The sequence below is a fragment of the Monodon monoceros genome, unplaced genomic scaffold (genome assembly GCF_005190385.1).
Source record: "Monodon monoceros isolate NGI ecotype Baffin Bay Population unplaced genomic scaffold, NGI_Narwhal_1 Super_Scaffold_19, whole genome shotgun sequence".
Classification (NCBI taxonomy): Eukaryota; Metazoa; Chordata; class Mammalia; order Artiodactyla; family Monodontidae; genus Monodon; species Monodon monoceros.
This window is the reverse complement of record NW_021703775.1, coordinates 7,269,331-7,285,946: the sequence shown is the minus strand read 5'-3', so window position 1 is coordinate 7,285,946 and position 16,616 is coordinate 7,269,331. Positions and strand designations below refer to the sequence as shown.

Below are 16,616 nucleotides of genomic sequence, written 5' to 3'. Positions count from 1 at the left end.
TTGCAGTACGCGGGCCTCTCACTGTTGTGGCCTCTCCCCTTGCGGAGCACAGGCTCCGGACGCGCAGGCTCAGCGGCCATGGCTCACGGGCACAGCCGCCCCGCGGCATGTGGGATCTTCCCGGACCGGGGCACGAACCCGTGTCCCCCACATCGGCAGGCGGACTCTCAACCACTGCGCCACCAGGGAAGCCCGGCAGGCAGATTCTTAACCACTATGCCACCAGAGACATCCCTGGTCATTCTTTTCAATGTATTTAGAAAACAATTTAAAAGTCTCATCCCCAAAGTTAGTTGAGATATACACGTTTGGCCTGTAGTTCTGTCTATATTTGCCATAGTTCCAATTATTCTACAGTATAAATATTACTATTGTTAAAGACAAAACATTATCTACTGTTTCATTCACAATACCCATTTTCTAATTCTTGAATGGCATGCTGATATGGATCATAATATCATAAAATGAGAGCTGATAACTCTCTAGCACTTACTAATACCTCTGAGGGAAAAAGACTCCGGGCAAGTATAAATCAAGAACACGTCCACATTATGGAAAATAAGAGCATGTCTTTAAAACTGTAATATGAGAGTCAAGTTATATAAATGCTTTCAAATGTTCAAGATAATTCCACACACCGCCCCTTTTTTTTCAGAAAAATGTCTTATGTAAGTGCACTGCCACCTACAGAGTATTTGCTATTATGTGAGACTAACAGAACCGAGAGACAAAGAAATGTTTCTGCTTTTACAAGCATTTTTACAAGTACAATGCACAAAAAATTGCTCCTGGAATAAGTTATTTGGCCACAATTCACTCCTACCTTTCTGCCTCCCTTCCTTCCTCACTCACTCAATTTCTCACTCATTCTTCAAACAACCTTCTATCCATCCATCCACCCACCCGCCCATCCATTCCATACTTATTGAGTATATTCTATGTTCCAGTCAATGTGCCTTGATGCATATCCAATGATAAGCAAAATGGTCTCTGCTCTCATGAAGTTTCCAGACTATGGGGGAATCATGCATTAATAAAATAATCATACACATGAATATGTAAATATATATTAAGCAAATATTTCTAGAGAAAAAAGTGTAGAACACAGGAAAGTGACCTAGACTGATGGGATCGGGGAAATCAGGAAAGTCTTCTCTAAGTAAATGACACTTGAACTGAGATCTGAAGAGTGAGTAGATATACAGTGTGTTGGGGGAGGGTGGCTTTTCAAATCAGAGGATGCTAAGTGCAAAGCAAGAGCAGAGAGAAGGCTAGTATGGCTAGAGCTCAGAGACTACAGGGAAGAGTGATAGGAGGTGCAGTTGAAAAGGTATATAATTTACAAAATAGAGCCTAGTAAGCCATGTAAAATTTAGGTCTTTATTACCTTTATTACAATTGACAGATCTTACAGAGTAGGTTATGTGATCGGTTTTGTGTTTTGAGAAGAATGCTTTGGACGTTTCAGGTTCTAGTAAAATAGCTGATTAAGCTAAGAGGAAAATCTGGATAAAATAGAATAAAAAATTATTTTTGCAGTTCATAGTTGAACTTGCAGGTAAGAAAGAGAAATTCTCACATGCCAAAAACAGAGAAAACAAAACCAGAGCAAGGAGCAAATGAGCAGGTCTGAAGCTAAGAGCTGGGGGTTGGAAGACCCAGTAATGGCAAATGGCTTAACACACTCAAGTAAGACTAGGAGACAAGAATTTTAGGACTAATGGAGAGTTGGAATTGAGATCTCCATATAATCTGGGACCCTTGAAAGGAGACTCCAGGAAAAAAAAATCCACTCAACCTCACAGAGAGACAACCAAAAGTTTATCTTGACCTAGTCTCTGGATAAGGAAAAAAAAATGTCTTCTGTAAGAAACTGAAAACTTTGGTCTGGCTTCACCCAATTTTGGAGTCTGACTTTACCCTGCCATACCCAATTCTAAACTTTAACATAATGTTTGTTCCATGCCTATGATAACTCAGAGTCCTTTTGTAGAAGCAGATGCACCTCCCTGAAATTCATAGTGAAGCACAACAGGAAAGATGAACGTTTTCTGTCTGGGTTGTGGAGGTCTTGAGAGCTACTCTCTATCACAAAACGATCCTCTAGTCTCCATTCCTGGCAGATTTAGGACTTAAGAGTTCCCATGAAATCCTTTCTCCCACATGTTCCACTTGTGTTTTTACAATAACTCCTGTTTTCTTGAACTAGCTGGAGTAGATCTCTTTTCCTTACACTTGAACAAGTTTTAATATATAAATGAATTTACTCAGACATGTGAACACATATTAAATGTCTTCAAAAATGTTTTCCTTTTAGAAAAAGTGAAAAACGTATCCTTAGGAAATCTCAAATTTCAGTAACATATATTCTGCTAAGTATATTTTACCAAAGTTCTGCAGAGAACTGGATTTTTAGAATTGGGTTGAGCATGTTTTATACCAAACTCTTGGCCCTGATCACTATTGCCCTTCATATCACCTAAAGTCAACGCTCCTGGATGTGATCACAAGGTTTTAGGATCAAGGATAGCAATATTGTCATATAACAATGACAAAAACAAACAACACTGATATTGAAACAAGCATACCAATTAGTTATAAGGTTCTTTGAGCAAAGAGTTATTTACAGTGATTAAAGCAGATGATTTTAATATATTCCTGACAAAAAAAAGAAGCAACGATGAATGAAGAATTCTGTAAACATATGCGTAGATACAAATAAGGATTGACAAAGAATAAGAACAATAGTAATGATTTATTTTTAAGAATATAAAAACAAGGTGGAACTAAAATAGTACACAACAGTATCATAAAAGATTGGTGTATGTGTGTGTGTGTGAAACAGAAAATAAGAGAGAGGGCACAAGATCTAGTAAGCAGTAGTTTTATGCTCAGTATTCAAATATTCTCAGGACCATATATTATTGTTTAGGAGGAAGGCTGGAGATACTAACAACAGACTTTGTTAAGTATGCATATTAAAATTTTAACTACCAAAAGAAGAGATTGAGAACATATAACTTCCAAACCAATCAGCAGTGGGGTAGGAAGTGTGTAAAGAAAAGAAACACATAAAAGACATATAAAAAAAGGAGGTTCTTCAGAAATGAGGGTGAAATAAGTACTCTTTAAAACAAACAATACGTGAGAAAATTCAATGCCAATGTACTACAAGAAACGGTTTTTTTCCCCCTCAGTTGAAAAGAACTTAGCTCTTACCACTTTATTTTATTTTACTTACTTTTTGTTAACTTTTTTTCTATTTGTTACTTTATTTAGAAGAAATGTTTAAAGGAACTTCTTCTAGCAAAAAGAAAATTATAGTAGATGAAAACTTGGATCTCCCCAAAGGAATGAAGAGCATGAGAAATAGTAAATATGTGGGTGAATAAAAAAGTCTTTCATATTTTAATTTCTTTAAAGATAACTATTTAAAGTTAAAATAATAATGTACTATGGGGTTTACAATATATGTAGAAGAAAAATGGAGGAACAGCAGGATAAAGAATGGGAGGGGGAAGTAAAAGGGTACTAAGAAGTAATCTATTATTTGAAGGTAGACCGTGACAATTAAAAGATACATGGTCTATACTCCAGAATAATCAGCAGAAAAAAATAATGATGTACAGCTCATAAGGCCATAATAGAGATAGAATGGAATACTAAAAAAAAATACTCAAAAGAAGGCAGAAAAAGAGTGAAAAGGAAACAAAAAATAAGTGGGACAAATAGAAAACAATAACATGGTAGATTTACACACAACTATATTAATAATTCCATTAAACATAAATGGCCCAAAGACAACTAAAAGACAGATGTAAGACAGGATAAAAAAGCAAGATCCAACAATATGCTGTCTAAAGGAATACTATTTTAAACATAAAGACATAGAAAGATTAAAAACAAAAGCATGGAAAAAGATATACCATACAAACAATAATAAAAGAAGTCTGAAGTAGCTATATTAATACCTTACAAAGTATACTACAGAATGAGAAGCATTAAAATGGATAAAGAGATGAATTCATTAAGAAGTAATATAACACAGATTCAAATACATGAAGTAACATGACAGAACTGAAAGAAAAAATACACAAATATGTTTGGAGATTTCAACACTCTTCTCTCAATAATTGGTAGAACAAGTAAACAGAAACTCAGTAATGATAGGAATTGAAAAACACTATTGATGAACTTGACCCAATAGACATTTATAGAACATTTTACCCAACAACAAAATAATACACGTTATATTCATGTGTACATGGAAAACCCAGAAAGATGACCATATGCTAGCCATACAGTCTCAATAAATGTAAAAGACTGAAAAATCGATAACTAGAAAGGTATTTTTTTTAAATCTCCAAATACTGAAAATTAAACAATACCACAAAATAATATAAGGGTAATCAGAAAATTATTTTGACATAAAATAAAATGAAAACATATCAACTGTGTAGAATAAGGTTCCATTTCTGGCACGGCAGTGTGAGCAGCTCCATAGAACCAATGAAAGTAGTGAAAACTATAAAAAAGCAACCTTAAATGGTCTTTAAATAGTCTCTGGAAATGGTCTTAAGAACATACAGTAAATGAAGAAACACTTTTAAGAAAACCAACTAAAACTGGGAGAAAACAGGAAAAGTCTGTGGCATCTGAAGTATGACCCTCTCTCCCCACACCCAGCTCAGCACGATGGAAATTCCACTCCAGGTGGGTGCAGCTAAAAACAATGCTCCCTCTCCCCTCAATACCCAGTCAAGAACTATAGTGTATTCCCAGGAGAGGCAGGCTATCAGCATTTCTCATGCCACTCCAACAGCTACTTATTTCAGAGGCCAAGTTTCTGGCAACAATGTCTGGGAGATGGGGGCTCCCTTCTTCTGACCAGCCTCTCCACATGGGATGGAGGTTCTATCTTGTTTGTGGCATACTGAGAACACTGTGGCTCTGATTCTCCTTGACACAGGTTATTCATAAGGAAGAGGTTCTATACCTGGAGAGGCATGCTGAGAAGGCCAGAGGCTACAGCCATATACCCACCATCCCCTCCAAGTGCCCAGATCCTAAAGTGGGCACGTCACTGCAAGAGAACTGCCCCACTGTCCCCATACCAGCTTTAGAGCCAGGGAGATTTTGCCCAGGGAGAGAGAGAGGCCTTAAAGCAGGAAGCTCCTAAATTCTTCCAAAGGAACTTTACTTCATTTACAACTGACTATAGGAAAATTCAAGTCTAAGGCACTCTCAAGAACAATGGACGGTACAGCGAAAATACTTCGAGGCTATGTTGAAAAGAAATTTAAAAAAGAATGGTAAACTCCTTAAGAGATACAAGCTCCACCATAGGTCAGCTAGTTTACCAGTGAAAATTAGGGGAAGAGACTGCTAAGAAGAATGTTCTCGGGTTCAGAAAAAACTCAAACATTGACCTCAAAAGCTATCCCTGTAAAACAACCCAAATTTAATTGAATCAGTCTATGAAGCAATTTGTGCTTGAGGGCACTGTTGAAAACAATAAAGCAAACAGCCAGAGATTAGTTGGGCTTAACAGCTGAGTGTAGTAAAGGAAGAGAGTCAAAAAAGGCCCTCCCAAAACCACTGTCATTGCAGGGTAACTGTGGACGCATTCAAGGCCGCACCTCTGAGGAGAAACATCAGAGGCTTCACCCTTCAAGGGGAAAGGGGAGAAAGAGATTTCACTAAATAATCCAGCCAGTCTCTAATCATGTAAACAAGCAGCCTTCCAGTTTCTGTTCCAACATGTAAACAGCTTAGAGATCATCACTCCCATGCTCACAATACGAAAAAAGCAGAAAATATGACAATAAACAACTCCTCTTTGATCTGTCAGAGAATTGAAGACATAAAATGAATCACTGCACCCAAAATATAGAGAAAGGTAAATACAGAGAATTGCGGCTTACCAGGAGGAGAAACTGCCATTGGAGCTAGCAACCGGTAGCGACACTTAAAGGGTAATTGACCACCTGCTAGAGACTGAGCATGAACTAGCTTGAGAGATACATCCTCCCAGGATCCCAGCCTGAGGAGAACCCCACATTTTTATTAGTTTTACCTCCTGCAGCCCACTGGGTTTTCAGGATTAATATCTGAGAAAAATCCCCTCATGCTTCTAGCAGGGGGAGGGGAAAAGTAACCATTTTGAATAATCCCACAGAATTCTGTCCTTCTTGACAAAGGTCTGCCCTCAAAGGAGGTGATTTTGTGACAGCATAACCAACATGGTTGTACCAGAGCCTAACCAATGTGGAGGGATGGTAGTACCTAACGCAGAGTCTCTCAAGCCTTTCTACCTCATCTAAGGGAGAAAAAAAACAGAAACACTTGTGAAGGTCGCATCCCAGGGGCACATGCCCACTAAAAGACTAAGACCTAATCGTAGGATAATAGAACACGTCTCCTCCACCTACACTTCACTACCACATCAACAGGGCTCCTGTATAATAATAGGAGGTCACGGTTGAAAGTACAAGGTTCAGACTCTATTTAAGGAGTCTCTTAAGTGAACCCAAAGACAATAGAGGAGACAAAGAAGGACACCAGAAGGAATTTTAGCCTCTCTGACATGCACGGCTACAGTAAACAGTAATCATAGCCTAACTCATAGACAGATAAACACAAAACTTCACAGTAAAGGCCTATTTACCTCAGTAACTTTTACCAAATGCTACTTGTTGCAGCATTTTATTATAGAAAAAGTGAAGACAGTTAAATGTCCTTTAGTATGGGAATGAATTTTAAAAATAAAATATTTTATTCAATGACTATAGAAGCAACTGTTTAAATGTATACTCTATGTATTAAAATAGATACATTTCAAAATTATAATATTGAGCAAAAAAGGCAAATTGCAAATAGATACCTACAGTATATTATCACTTAAAAAAACTTAAAGCACACAAAACATGATACATCATTTGTGGGTGACAGATATGTAGAAAAAGTACAAACATGACAAAGAGTTATACAACTGACATGAAAGTTCTACATACCAACCATTAGGGAGGGAGGAGAAGAAAGGATGAGGAGTTGTATCTGCAATGTTTTGTTTTTTTAAATAAAGAGAGACTTTATTTAAATAATAAATATATTCTTTATAAATATGGCAAAATGTTAGCACCCTTCAACTTTGGAGATGGGCATATGTGGGTCTTTTATATTACTTTTGGGGAGGGCACTGTTTTTGTATGCTTGAAATAGTTTCTAATTTTTAAAAATGCTAAAGATTATTCGAGTTGTAGAGTAGGTAAGAGATTAGAGAACCAGAGCGGAGGACAGTTAACAGACTACAATTCACAGTATATTTAAATAACTTAAGTGTTTGTTTATACACTTAATTTACGGAAAGCCAAACAAAACTCTTTTAAATATGATACAGGATGTACTACAAGCATATTTTACCAAACTTACCTGCTCGACCTCTCTGTTGAGGGCATCTACCTTTTCTTTTAATCTGTTACCCTCTGCCTCAGCAGTGATAAGTTCTAATTTGAGGGTACTGTTATCTGCCTCTGCTTGACGGGACTTATTTTCCCAGTTTTCAGCATCTTCACTGGCTTTTCGGAGTTGGTCCATCATTTGCCGGTTCTCAGATTCCTACAAAGCAAATCTTAGGTATTACTTTAGGAGAGTAAAATGTTAAACATGTGATGCAAATTAAACATTATTTGCCAGGCCACTGGGAATCTACTTGCCACGATGACCGACTGTACCACAATCTCAAGGACTCCTATCTATCTCTACTCTCAGTTTAGAAAATTGCTCATCCTGTAATTAACAGAAGGGAATGGGAGCAGGATCTGCCCTGGCTCCTGAGTCACACTCACTCATCTAGTAAAGTTTTCACTCTTATCTTCAAGACCTCAATGAACATGTTCTTCTACTTGCTTTTGTTCAAACAAAATCCTCATTGCCTCCACATAGCTGCTTACTGACTACTTGCTGGTCTGGTTTCCGAGCTTCTGCCTCGACCTGACCTTTTGTATCTGTGTAATTCCCTTGTTCCTGACTGCTCTTCTGGGTTGTACTACGGCTATAGAGCTTCTGCCTGCTTGCATATCTTAAGCGTCAGCTTCTGATAATTCTCTTGGTTTGGCATGTTTTCTATCTGGCTCCTGCCTTTCATTCATAACCCCAGCCTTAATTTCCTCGATCATGGACTGTTCTATAATTCACTTTTGCTCACTGTTCTAATAACTTGCCTGAAGTTGCTCAGAAGTAAAATATGGAACCTATGCCAATAAACACTACTCATAAATATACATTCATGTATATACTGGGCATACAGTATAGAACCACTGTTAGAACCTATCATGATAAAGTTCTATCATGATAGACTGACTAAAGTAGGATCCCATTTCTAAAGGAAAACAATCAGCTCCTCAAATAATATATTATACGGAGTAATAATTATGAAGCTACTTTTAAAAATATTATTTTAGTAGTATGGTATGGCCAACTCATTCTAAAAAGTCATTTATAATTTTCGTAATTCATTAAAAAGGCACTAGATCTCTTCGCCTCCTACCTGTTAATAAACAGTTCAGAAACACTGGAATAAGCAACATCTAATTGTATAAGGCAAATTACAATAAACAACATCGCATTGTATAAAGCTTTCAAATCAGATTTTTCTCATAAATATGATTAATCATGAGACTGGTTGAAATTCAGTTAATATTGCCACCTTGTGGTCTGGTTGTACCTTGACCAATATGAAGGATCTTTGCCAAGTCTGTTGATTAACAAGTTAACATACTAAACTACTGTATTGGCTTTTAAGATTCAGATATTCCAAATGTGCCAGTAGGAATCTGATGTGTGTTTTCTATTATTGTACTAAAAACAACAGTTGTGTACAGAGTATGTACTTGGGAGTTACATGATATAATATACATAAACTGAATTTTACCCACACTAATTTTTACCCTCTTTAACTTTCTGTAGCACTTATTGTGTGTGTCATTCTCTTAAAAGTGCCTTATAGCTTTATGTAGTTAGCTGTGGATGTACCATCTCCCCAGTAACCCCTCAGATTCCTCAAAGATAGGAACAATTTTTATGTTGAATTCAGTTTTCTAAGGTAGGAATCATTTTTATATTAAATTTGGCTTTGTGACTAGTTAATATATGGTTCCAAGTTTAAGCAGCGAAAAAGACTGCATTAAAACATCTCTCTGCCCTCTAACCACTTAGTGCCCTCCCTCCCAGCAGCCTGCAACCACAGTTTACCCTTTTTTGTACCTGCCCAAAGTAGCCAGAGCAGTGTGGGGTGCAAGATGGGCAACATTATAAAGAAAGTGCAACTGATCTTTGGTATTCTCCAGTTCTCCCTTTGCAGATCTCTTTCCCTCTTTCTGGTGCTTCCCCACCAGTTCCCTCTGGTTGACCACTGGGCTCTTTACATCCCTCCACCAGGGCAAAGGCAAAGCTGCTGCCTCAGCTGGAATCCTTTGCACTTCCTGTCTGAATTATGGATACAGCCTCTCCTAACTGCTCTTCCCCCTCTTTTGTTACCCTTCTGATTTATTCTTTTTCCAACATTTCCTGAACAATCTTTCTAAAAGGCAATTCTTCAAATAACTTCTGTGTATGTTGTAATGAAATCTTCCTAAAAACAGTTCAGACATATCCTTCTTACCTCTTTATTACCACCCACTTTCACATTCCACTCTAGCTACAGGAGCTACTTTTCCCCCCTCTACTTGTTGTCCCCACTGCCGGGGGTGCCATTCTGTTTCCTCGCAGTTTTTCAACTCTGTCACCTCAGCGCCCAGCATACTGCACACTGAATGGATGGGTGATGAATAAAGTACTCGACAATCCTTAATGGACCTCCCTACCAAAATGGACCCGTGATCCTTTCTCTCAGGGGAGTGCCTGGATCCATCCAGCTATGTTGTGAAACGGAGTCTCAAAAAAGAACTCACATGAGGATGCTAAAAGCAGAGAGGAGTTTGATGTGTGATGTCTGAAAATACAATTCCAGAATCTAAAAGCCCCAATCCCTAATGGTGTAATTTCAGGTAATGCGATGGGCTAGGGAGAAAAAGTGTCTAACACTGACTGAAAACTTACTACGCTAAACGTTGTTCAGATAGTCTTTTATTTATATTCTGCCCTATTCCAGAATAGACTTAGATGGCTCACTGTGCTAGACGTATCTTACTCACTTGGGTGCTCTTCCCAATTACTGATGGCACACTGAGACTGAGGGAGGTTGAGTGGCCTACAGAAGTCCATGGCATTAGTGAGAGGAAGAGTCAGACCTACCTGACTCCAAAGCTTCTGTCCATTTATGACATTACATCGCTAGCACCTTCAACTCAAGAAGGGTAGGAAATCACCTGATTTGGCAACATGAGGCTGCTGCCTTACTGCCTGAAAACAAGGGTTGCAATTCAGGAGTCCTTAGAATCTCTCACCTCGCAAAGTCCTGTGGTCTTATGTACACCATAAATAAATGCTCAAGATATGTTTATGGACTGAAATTAAATGAAATGTTAAATACAATGAGGAAAACTGTTTGGGGGAGGAATTCCTATTAATGGTTTGATTGTTATGTAAGTAGGTAACACCACACCTATTACAGGAGTCAATCCAACACTATTTTATATAATAGTTTATCAAATGGACATACCTAACATCCTTGGTCTAGCTGTCTCTTTATTCCAGGGTTGTCACACATGTGCCCAAATTTATTGGGAATCATCTGATATCAGACATACCAGTTGACGTGTGTCTAGTCGACTGGTTACTAACAGAGAAATGGAGAAGAGAGCCATCTGGTCCTGGGAAACAGGTGGCTCCACAACAGAGAGATCAATTCTGACCTGCTACACAATCAGGTGGAGCCTCTTTTGTCAAAGGTTTGTAACTGTAAACTACCATTTCCAAATATAAGTGAGCCCAACTTGATTCTGGCCCCTTGTTCTTCATCCAGTTAGGAGGATTCTGCTTATCTAAAATGGCTAAGTGGCAAATAAAAGGGGTGTATCCTTGAGTTACCCTTCTGGACATTGGTGACATTCTAAATATATAGTTAACACGTAATTGTCAACATCAAAATAGGTTATGCCTTAAAGAAATGCACTTGATTCAGCTGTCCCTATGAGTGCAATCAACCAACAGCTTTAGTGAAAACTCAAGTGTCTCGAGCCAAGGTGGAAATATATATATACGTACTTCGGACTTTAATATATTCTTCAGTTTATTAACCTCCAAATTAGTGTCTTGAACCTTCTGTTTAATGTCACTAAGCTCATTATGAGTATCATTCAGTTTTTTAGACAGTGCCTATAAGAAAAAGACAGTTAGATCTGACTACAAAAAATTAAAAATTGCTCTATGTCAAAACTACCATAAATTTTTAAATATTTACAGTAAATATGATAAATAAAAATTAATACACCTAATATATAAAGCTCATATAAAGACAGTGAGAAAACACAAGAGTCCAAACAGTAAATGGGCAAAGAACCCAAACACAATTCACAAAAAGGAAGCATAAGTGGATAATACTTGAAAAAAGTTAAAATTTACTAGTAATCAAAGATATGGTAAGGAATGGGCGTTTCCATGTATTATTAGAGTAAACGTAAATTTGAGAAAAGCAAATCTGTGATCTGCTACCTGGTGATGACATGAGACATTTTTAAAAGCTCATAAAAACAAGTAAGACAAAAATGTTACTTTTTGTTAAAGGTGGGAGATGGATACTTGGGTATTCACGATACCCATGTCCACTTAGAAGGTTTTTTAATTTAAAAAAGAAACCTCATAAGCGTTTGATTCAATTTGAAACTAAATCTATAAAATTTAATGAAAAAGAATGTTTATTAAGGCATTATTTGCTATGTGACAATATTTATTCACATTAGGTGAATTACGCAGTACATAATAGTATCTACATAGTGGTAAAACCACACAGAATACTATGAATTCATGAGAAATGTTTGGAATAATTTTTAATAACAGAGAAAAATGTTAATGTATATTTGAAAAAAATCAGGATAAAACACTAAAAACAACTCAATTTGTTTAAAATCGTGGTATTGAGGAAGAAATTTTTTTAAGGTTTCTGCTTTCCAAATCTTTTATGATATGGGTTTTTTCTTTTTTTTAACATCTTTATTGGAGTACAATTGCTTTACAATGTTGTGTTAGTTTCTGCTGTATAACGAAGTGAATCAGCTATACATATACATATATCCCCAAATCCCCTCCCTTTTGCGTCTCCCTCCCACCCTCCCTATCCCACCCTTCTCGGTGGTCACAAAGCTCCGAGCTGATCTCCCTGTGCTATGCGGCTGCTTCCCACTAGCTATCTATTTTACATTTGGTAGTGTATATATGTCAATGCTACTCTCTCACTTCGCCCCAGCTTACCCTTCCCCCTCCCTGTGTCCTCAAGTCCACTCTCTACGTCTGTGTCTTTATTCCTGTCCTGCCCCTAGGTTCATCAGAACCATTTTTTTTTTAGATTCCATATATATGTGTTAGCATACAGTATTTGTTTTTCTCTTTCTGACTTACTTCATTCTGTATGACAGACTCTAGGTCCATCCACCTCACTACAAATAACTCAGCTTTGTTTCTTTTTATGGCTGAGTAATATTCCATTGTATATATGTGCCACATCTTCTTTATCCATTCATCTGTCAATGGACACTTAGGTTGCTTCCATATCCTGGCTATTGTAAATAGAGCTGCAGTGAACATTGTGGTACATGACTCCTTTTGAATTCTGGTTTTCTCAGGGTATATGCCCAGTAGTGGGATTGCTGGGTCATATGGGAGTTCTATTTTTAGTTTTTTAAGGAACGTCCATGTTGTTCTCCATAGTGGCTGTATCAATTTGCATTCCCACCAACAGTGCAAGAGGGTTCCCTTTTCTCCACACTCTCTCCAGCATTTATTGTTTGTAGATTTTTTGATGATGGCCATTCTGACCAGTGTGAGGTGATACCTCATTGTAGTTCTGATTTGCATTTCTCTAATGATTAGTGATGTTGAGCATCCTTTCATGTGTTTGTTGGCAATATGATATGAGTTTTTAAACAACCTGCAGTCCACAGAGGGATCCATCTTCTACTCTTGGGCCCTCTGACCCAAACAAAGGAAAAAACTATTCTTGAACATTTGTATATTGTTATGATACTAATTTTCTTCTTCTGATTATAAAAGATGTTTATGAAGGTGTAACAAACAACTATGATGTTACAGTAAGCTAATAACTGTTAAAAAATATTTATCTAGTGATTATGTGAGACACTCTACATTCTTGCCAGGCATATTCTCATCTACTCTCCAATTTTACAGTTGATAAACTGAGAGAAGTTAAATGATAGGATCACACAGCCAGGCAGGGGACTTGAACTCATGTGGGTCTTAAACACTCCACTCTATTGTCTTCTCATGTAGAACAAAGCATGATATAAAGTGCTATGTGGTTTTATCCCAGCTACATTAAAAAGTTCATGTAAAAGACAGTATAAAAATTTTTTAAGTACATTGAAAATCAGTAAAAAATACATTAACAGTGGGTAACTCTGGGTGGTAAATATGAGAGTTTTTAATCTAATTTTCATAAATGTAAGTTATATTTACCTTTAGCCTATTTGCTTTAGCTATAAATAGAGCACACAAAGTAGATCCTATAAATTCACATCTCTTGTTTTTATTGCTATTAACTTTTAAAAAATAAACTTTCTTTTAAAATAGTTTTAGACTTATAGAAGAGTTATTAAAATAGTATAGACAGTGCCCATATACCCTACACTTAGCTTCCTCTATTATTAACATCTTATATTAGTGTGGTAAATTTGTCACAATTCATGAACCAATATTGATACATTATTGACTAAAGTCCATATTTTATTCAGATTTCTTTCATTTTTACATAATGTCCTTTTTCTGTTCCAGGATCCCATTATTCATTAATTTTTTAACAAAGTACTTTAACACCTCAGGCAACTTTTTAATAATTAATCAAGTTTTGCATCTTTATATCTTATTATGTAAATTAAAATATTTAACAGTTTAAAAAATACAGACTTTTATGATGCAAACTGAACACATTGAGAGTGATAGCAAAGCAAGGGAAATTATTTGGACCAAAAATTTTAAAGGGGGAAGAAAGTTTCCAAGTAGAATTTTTTTTTCTTTTTCTTTTTTTTTTTGTGGTACGCGGGCCTCTCACCGTTGTGGCCTCTCCCGTTGTGGAGCACAGGCTCTGGACGCGCAGGCTCAGCGGCCACGGCTCACGGGCCCAGCCGCTTCGCGGCACGTGGGATCTTCCCGGACCAGGGCACGAACCTGTATCCCCTGCATCGGCAGGCGGACTCTCAACCACTGCACCACCAGGGAAGCCCCAAGTAGAATTTTTTAATGTTAAAATTAAAAGTGATATTGGTAATGAGAGCTCTGGATAAAGCTGAACTGTACTGGCTTAGAGAGGAAGTAATTAAAAGAGAAATTTTCCTAAAAAGAATCAGTGCTAAAGAGGACCAAATAATGTATCATGGTCTGTATACTCATATTCAAACGGAGTAACAGTCCATCAAATAAATCTATGCTTTTCTTAAAAATTTCGGAAGGTTATCTTCATTTGTTGGTTTATTCAAATATTTATCCTTCACTAAGGAAGTATTTCCTAAGGTTTAATGCAAATCTATTATACCCCCGTTCCCTCTTTTCTCTGATATTTAAACTATATGTCTGAAAATTTCACTTAGAAATTATGTGGCATATTCTGTGTAATAAAGGTAAAAAATGGCTAGTTCCAAAGCCTGAGCTTTTCTACAAAATGAAATGAGGGCTATGTCTCAGAAGAAATACCTATTTTTCTTGGAGAAAAAGATAGTAGGAACAAGTATACCTGGTTTTCTTGTTTAGCTTTAGAAAACTGTTCTTGGAGATTGTCATTCTCATGAGCCAAGATATCCCTTTCCCTGGCAATTTGAGACAGCTCATCATTTGTTTCATCCAATTGCCGACGCATTCTGGAAATGTCTTGTTCACACATAATTAGGGCTTCAGTAGACTGTCTATTCCACAAATCAAATAGTACATAAGAAGAGACATTTTACCAGAACAGAATAACAAATTTTCACAAGACAGAAGATAGACAGTTAGCATGAAAACATTTGAAGAAGTTTTAAATACATTTAAATGTGTAGGAAGAAACACTGCAGAGATAGTGCACTGAAGTTCCTCTGTGTTGCCAACATTTCACTATAAACAAGGATGCCAAATATACACAGTAGTCAATGATTTGTTAAGCATTTCAAAACTTCTGACATTCAAGTATAAGAAAGCCTTCATCCTACCTCTAGCTGCTATGGCTTAGTCTCCTCTGCAGGCTCCTCTTCTCCTGCCCTCTTAAAAATCAATGGTTCTCAGCGCTTAACCCTTAGCCTCCTGATTCTTCTCCCGCTACCCCTTCTCTCAGACAATTCCTATTCATATCCGTGGCTCCCAACCCTGTGTACACCCAGATGACTCTGAAATGATCACCCCAGCCTCAGTCTCTCCCTCACACTCTAGACCCTTATATTTAACTGCTAACTAGACATACTTATAAGGACATCTCAAAAGCTCTTCAAAGAAAAATCTTTTCTCACGTAGGTTCATCATGTCCAGTATTCATCCCCAGACAGGAACCTGGCATTTTCCTAGATTTTCTCCTTTACAAACACCACACTCCTGTCCTCCAAACTCCCAACCCCAATTTATCATCACCTCTGCAGCCTAGCTCATCTTTCCGGCATAAAAATCTCAAAATTCTTTAATGATTTCTTATTGCCCACAGACTCATTTGTCTGTAACACAGGCCTCTGCCTGCCTACCTAGCCTCTTCTCCTTCATTTCTCCCCTTACACTTTGGGTTCCAACACACTCACCTACTTGTCATTCAAGAGGCTCTTGAACATGATCTGTGGTTCTTTGTGGCTTTGTTATTCTTTCTGCCTTGAATGCCTTCTCTTTCCTTTCCTTGGCAAACAGCATATCCTCCCTTTACTTCCCTAAACAGACTTAGGCCTCCTTTCAACATTAGAGAGTTATCACCTTACATATAACATTAAGCTCCTTGTTTCTTACTATCTTTGTACAATACCTAACATAGTACTTTGCCCCCAATAAGTGCTCACATTTTTGTTGAATAAGTGACTTACCTTGATGCCTGTTCCATCTCAGCAATGATATTCTTCATGCCTGAAATGGTCTTTTCCTTGAAAAGTAATATAAGTATTAAATAAAAAATTATCTTAAACTGTTATTTCTGTTAAAACTGAATAAACTAAAAGAATTTCCCCTCCCTTTTGGATTTCCATTTGGTTTTAAACATTTATATTCTATTTTTCTTTGCTACACTTTAAAACTAAAGCCTAATATATCAGTGTGAGTACATGTACTGGACAAAAACAATAGATTATGCTCATTTAAGCAAAGACTATACTTAGGTATATTGATATGATATCATTATATCAAATACTGTTAAAAGATGTTTTGTGCAGTTATCCAGCAACACAAGAACCCCTTAAGCACCCTGTTTTTGGAAGGAAACCAATGGTTTGGCATTGTAGTGTTCTATA

General features: G+C 37.1%; 1 protein-coding gene across 14 annotated transcripts in view; it reads right to left on the bottom strand.

Moving 5' to 3' along the window:
* The window catches only part of TSGA10 (testis specific 10), a 111,265-nt gene that overhangs the window by 29,051 nt on the left and 65,598 nt on the right, over window positions 1-16,616 (bottom strand). For all 14 annotated transcript variants that reach the window (XR_003794932.1, XR_003794933.1, XM_029232196.1 and 11 more), the window contains 4 exons: window positions 16,197-16,252; window positions 14,900-15,068; window positions 11,206-11,316; window positions 7,432-7,617 (listed from right to left, as the gene is read on the bottom strand). Coding sequence is in view for 12 of the 14 variants with exons in the window: in XM_029232196.1 (XP_029088029.1) it covers window positions 7,432-7,617; window positions 11,206-11,316; window positions 14,900-15,068; window positions 16,197-16,252 (522 nt within the window). In the remaining 2 variants the exon portion in view is untranslated. The remainder of the gene's footprint in view (window positions 1-7,431; window positions 7,618-11,205; window positions 11,317-14,899; window positions 15,069-16,196; window positions 16,253-16,616) is intronic.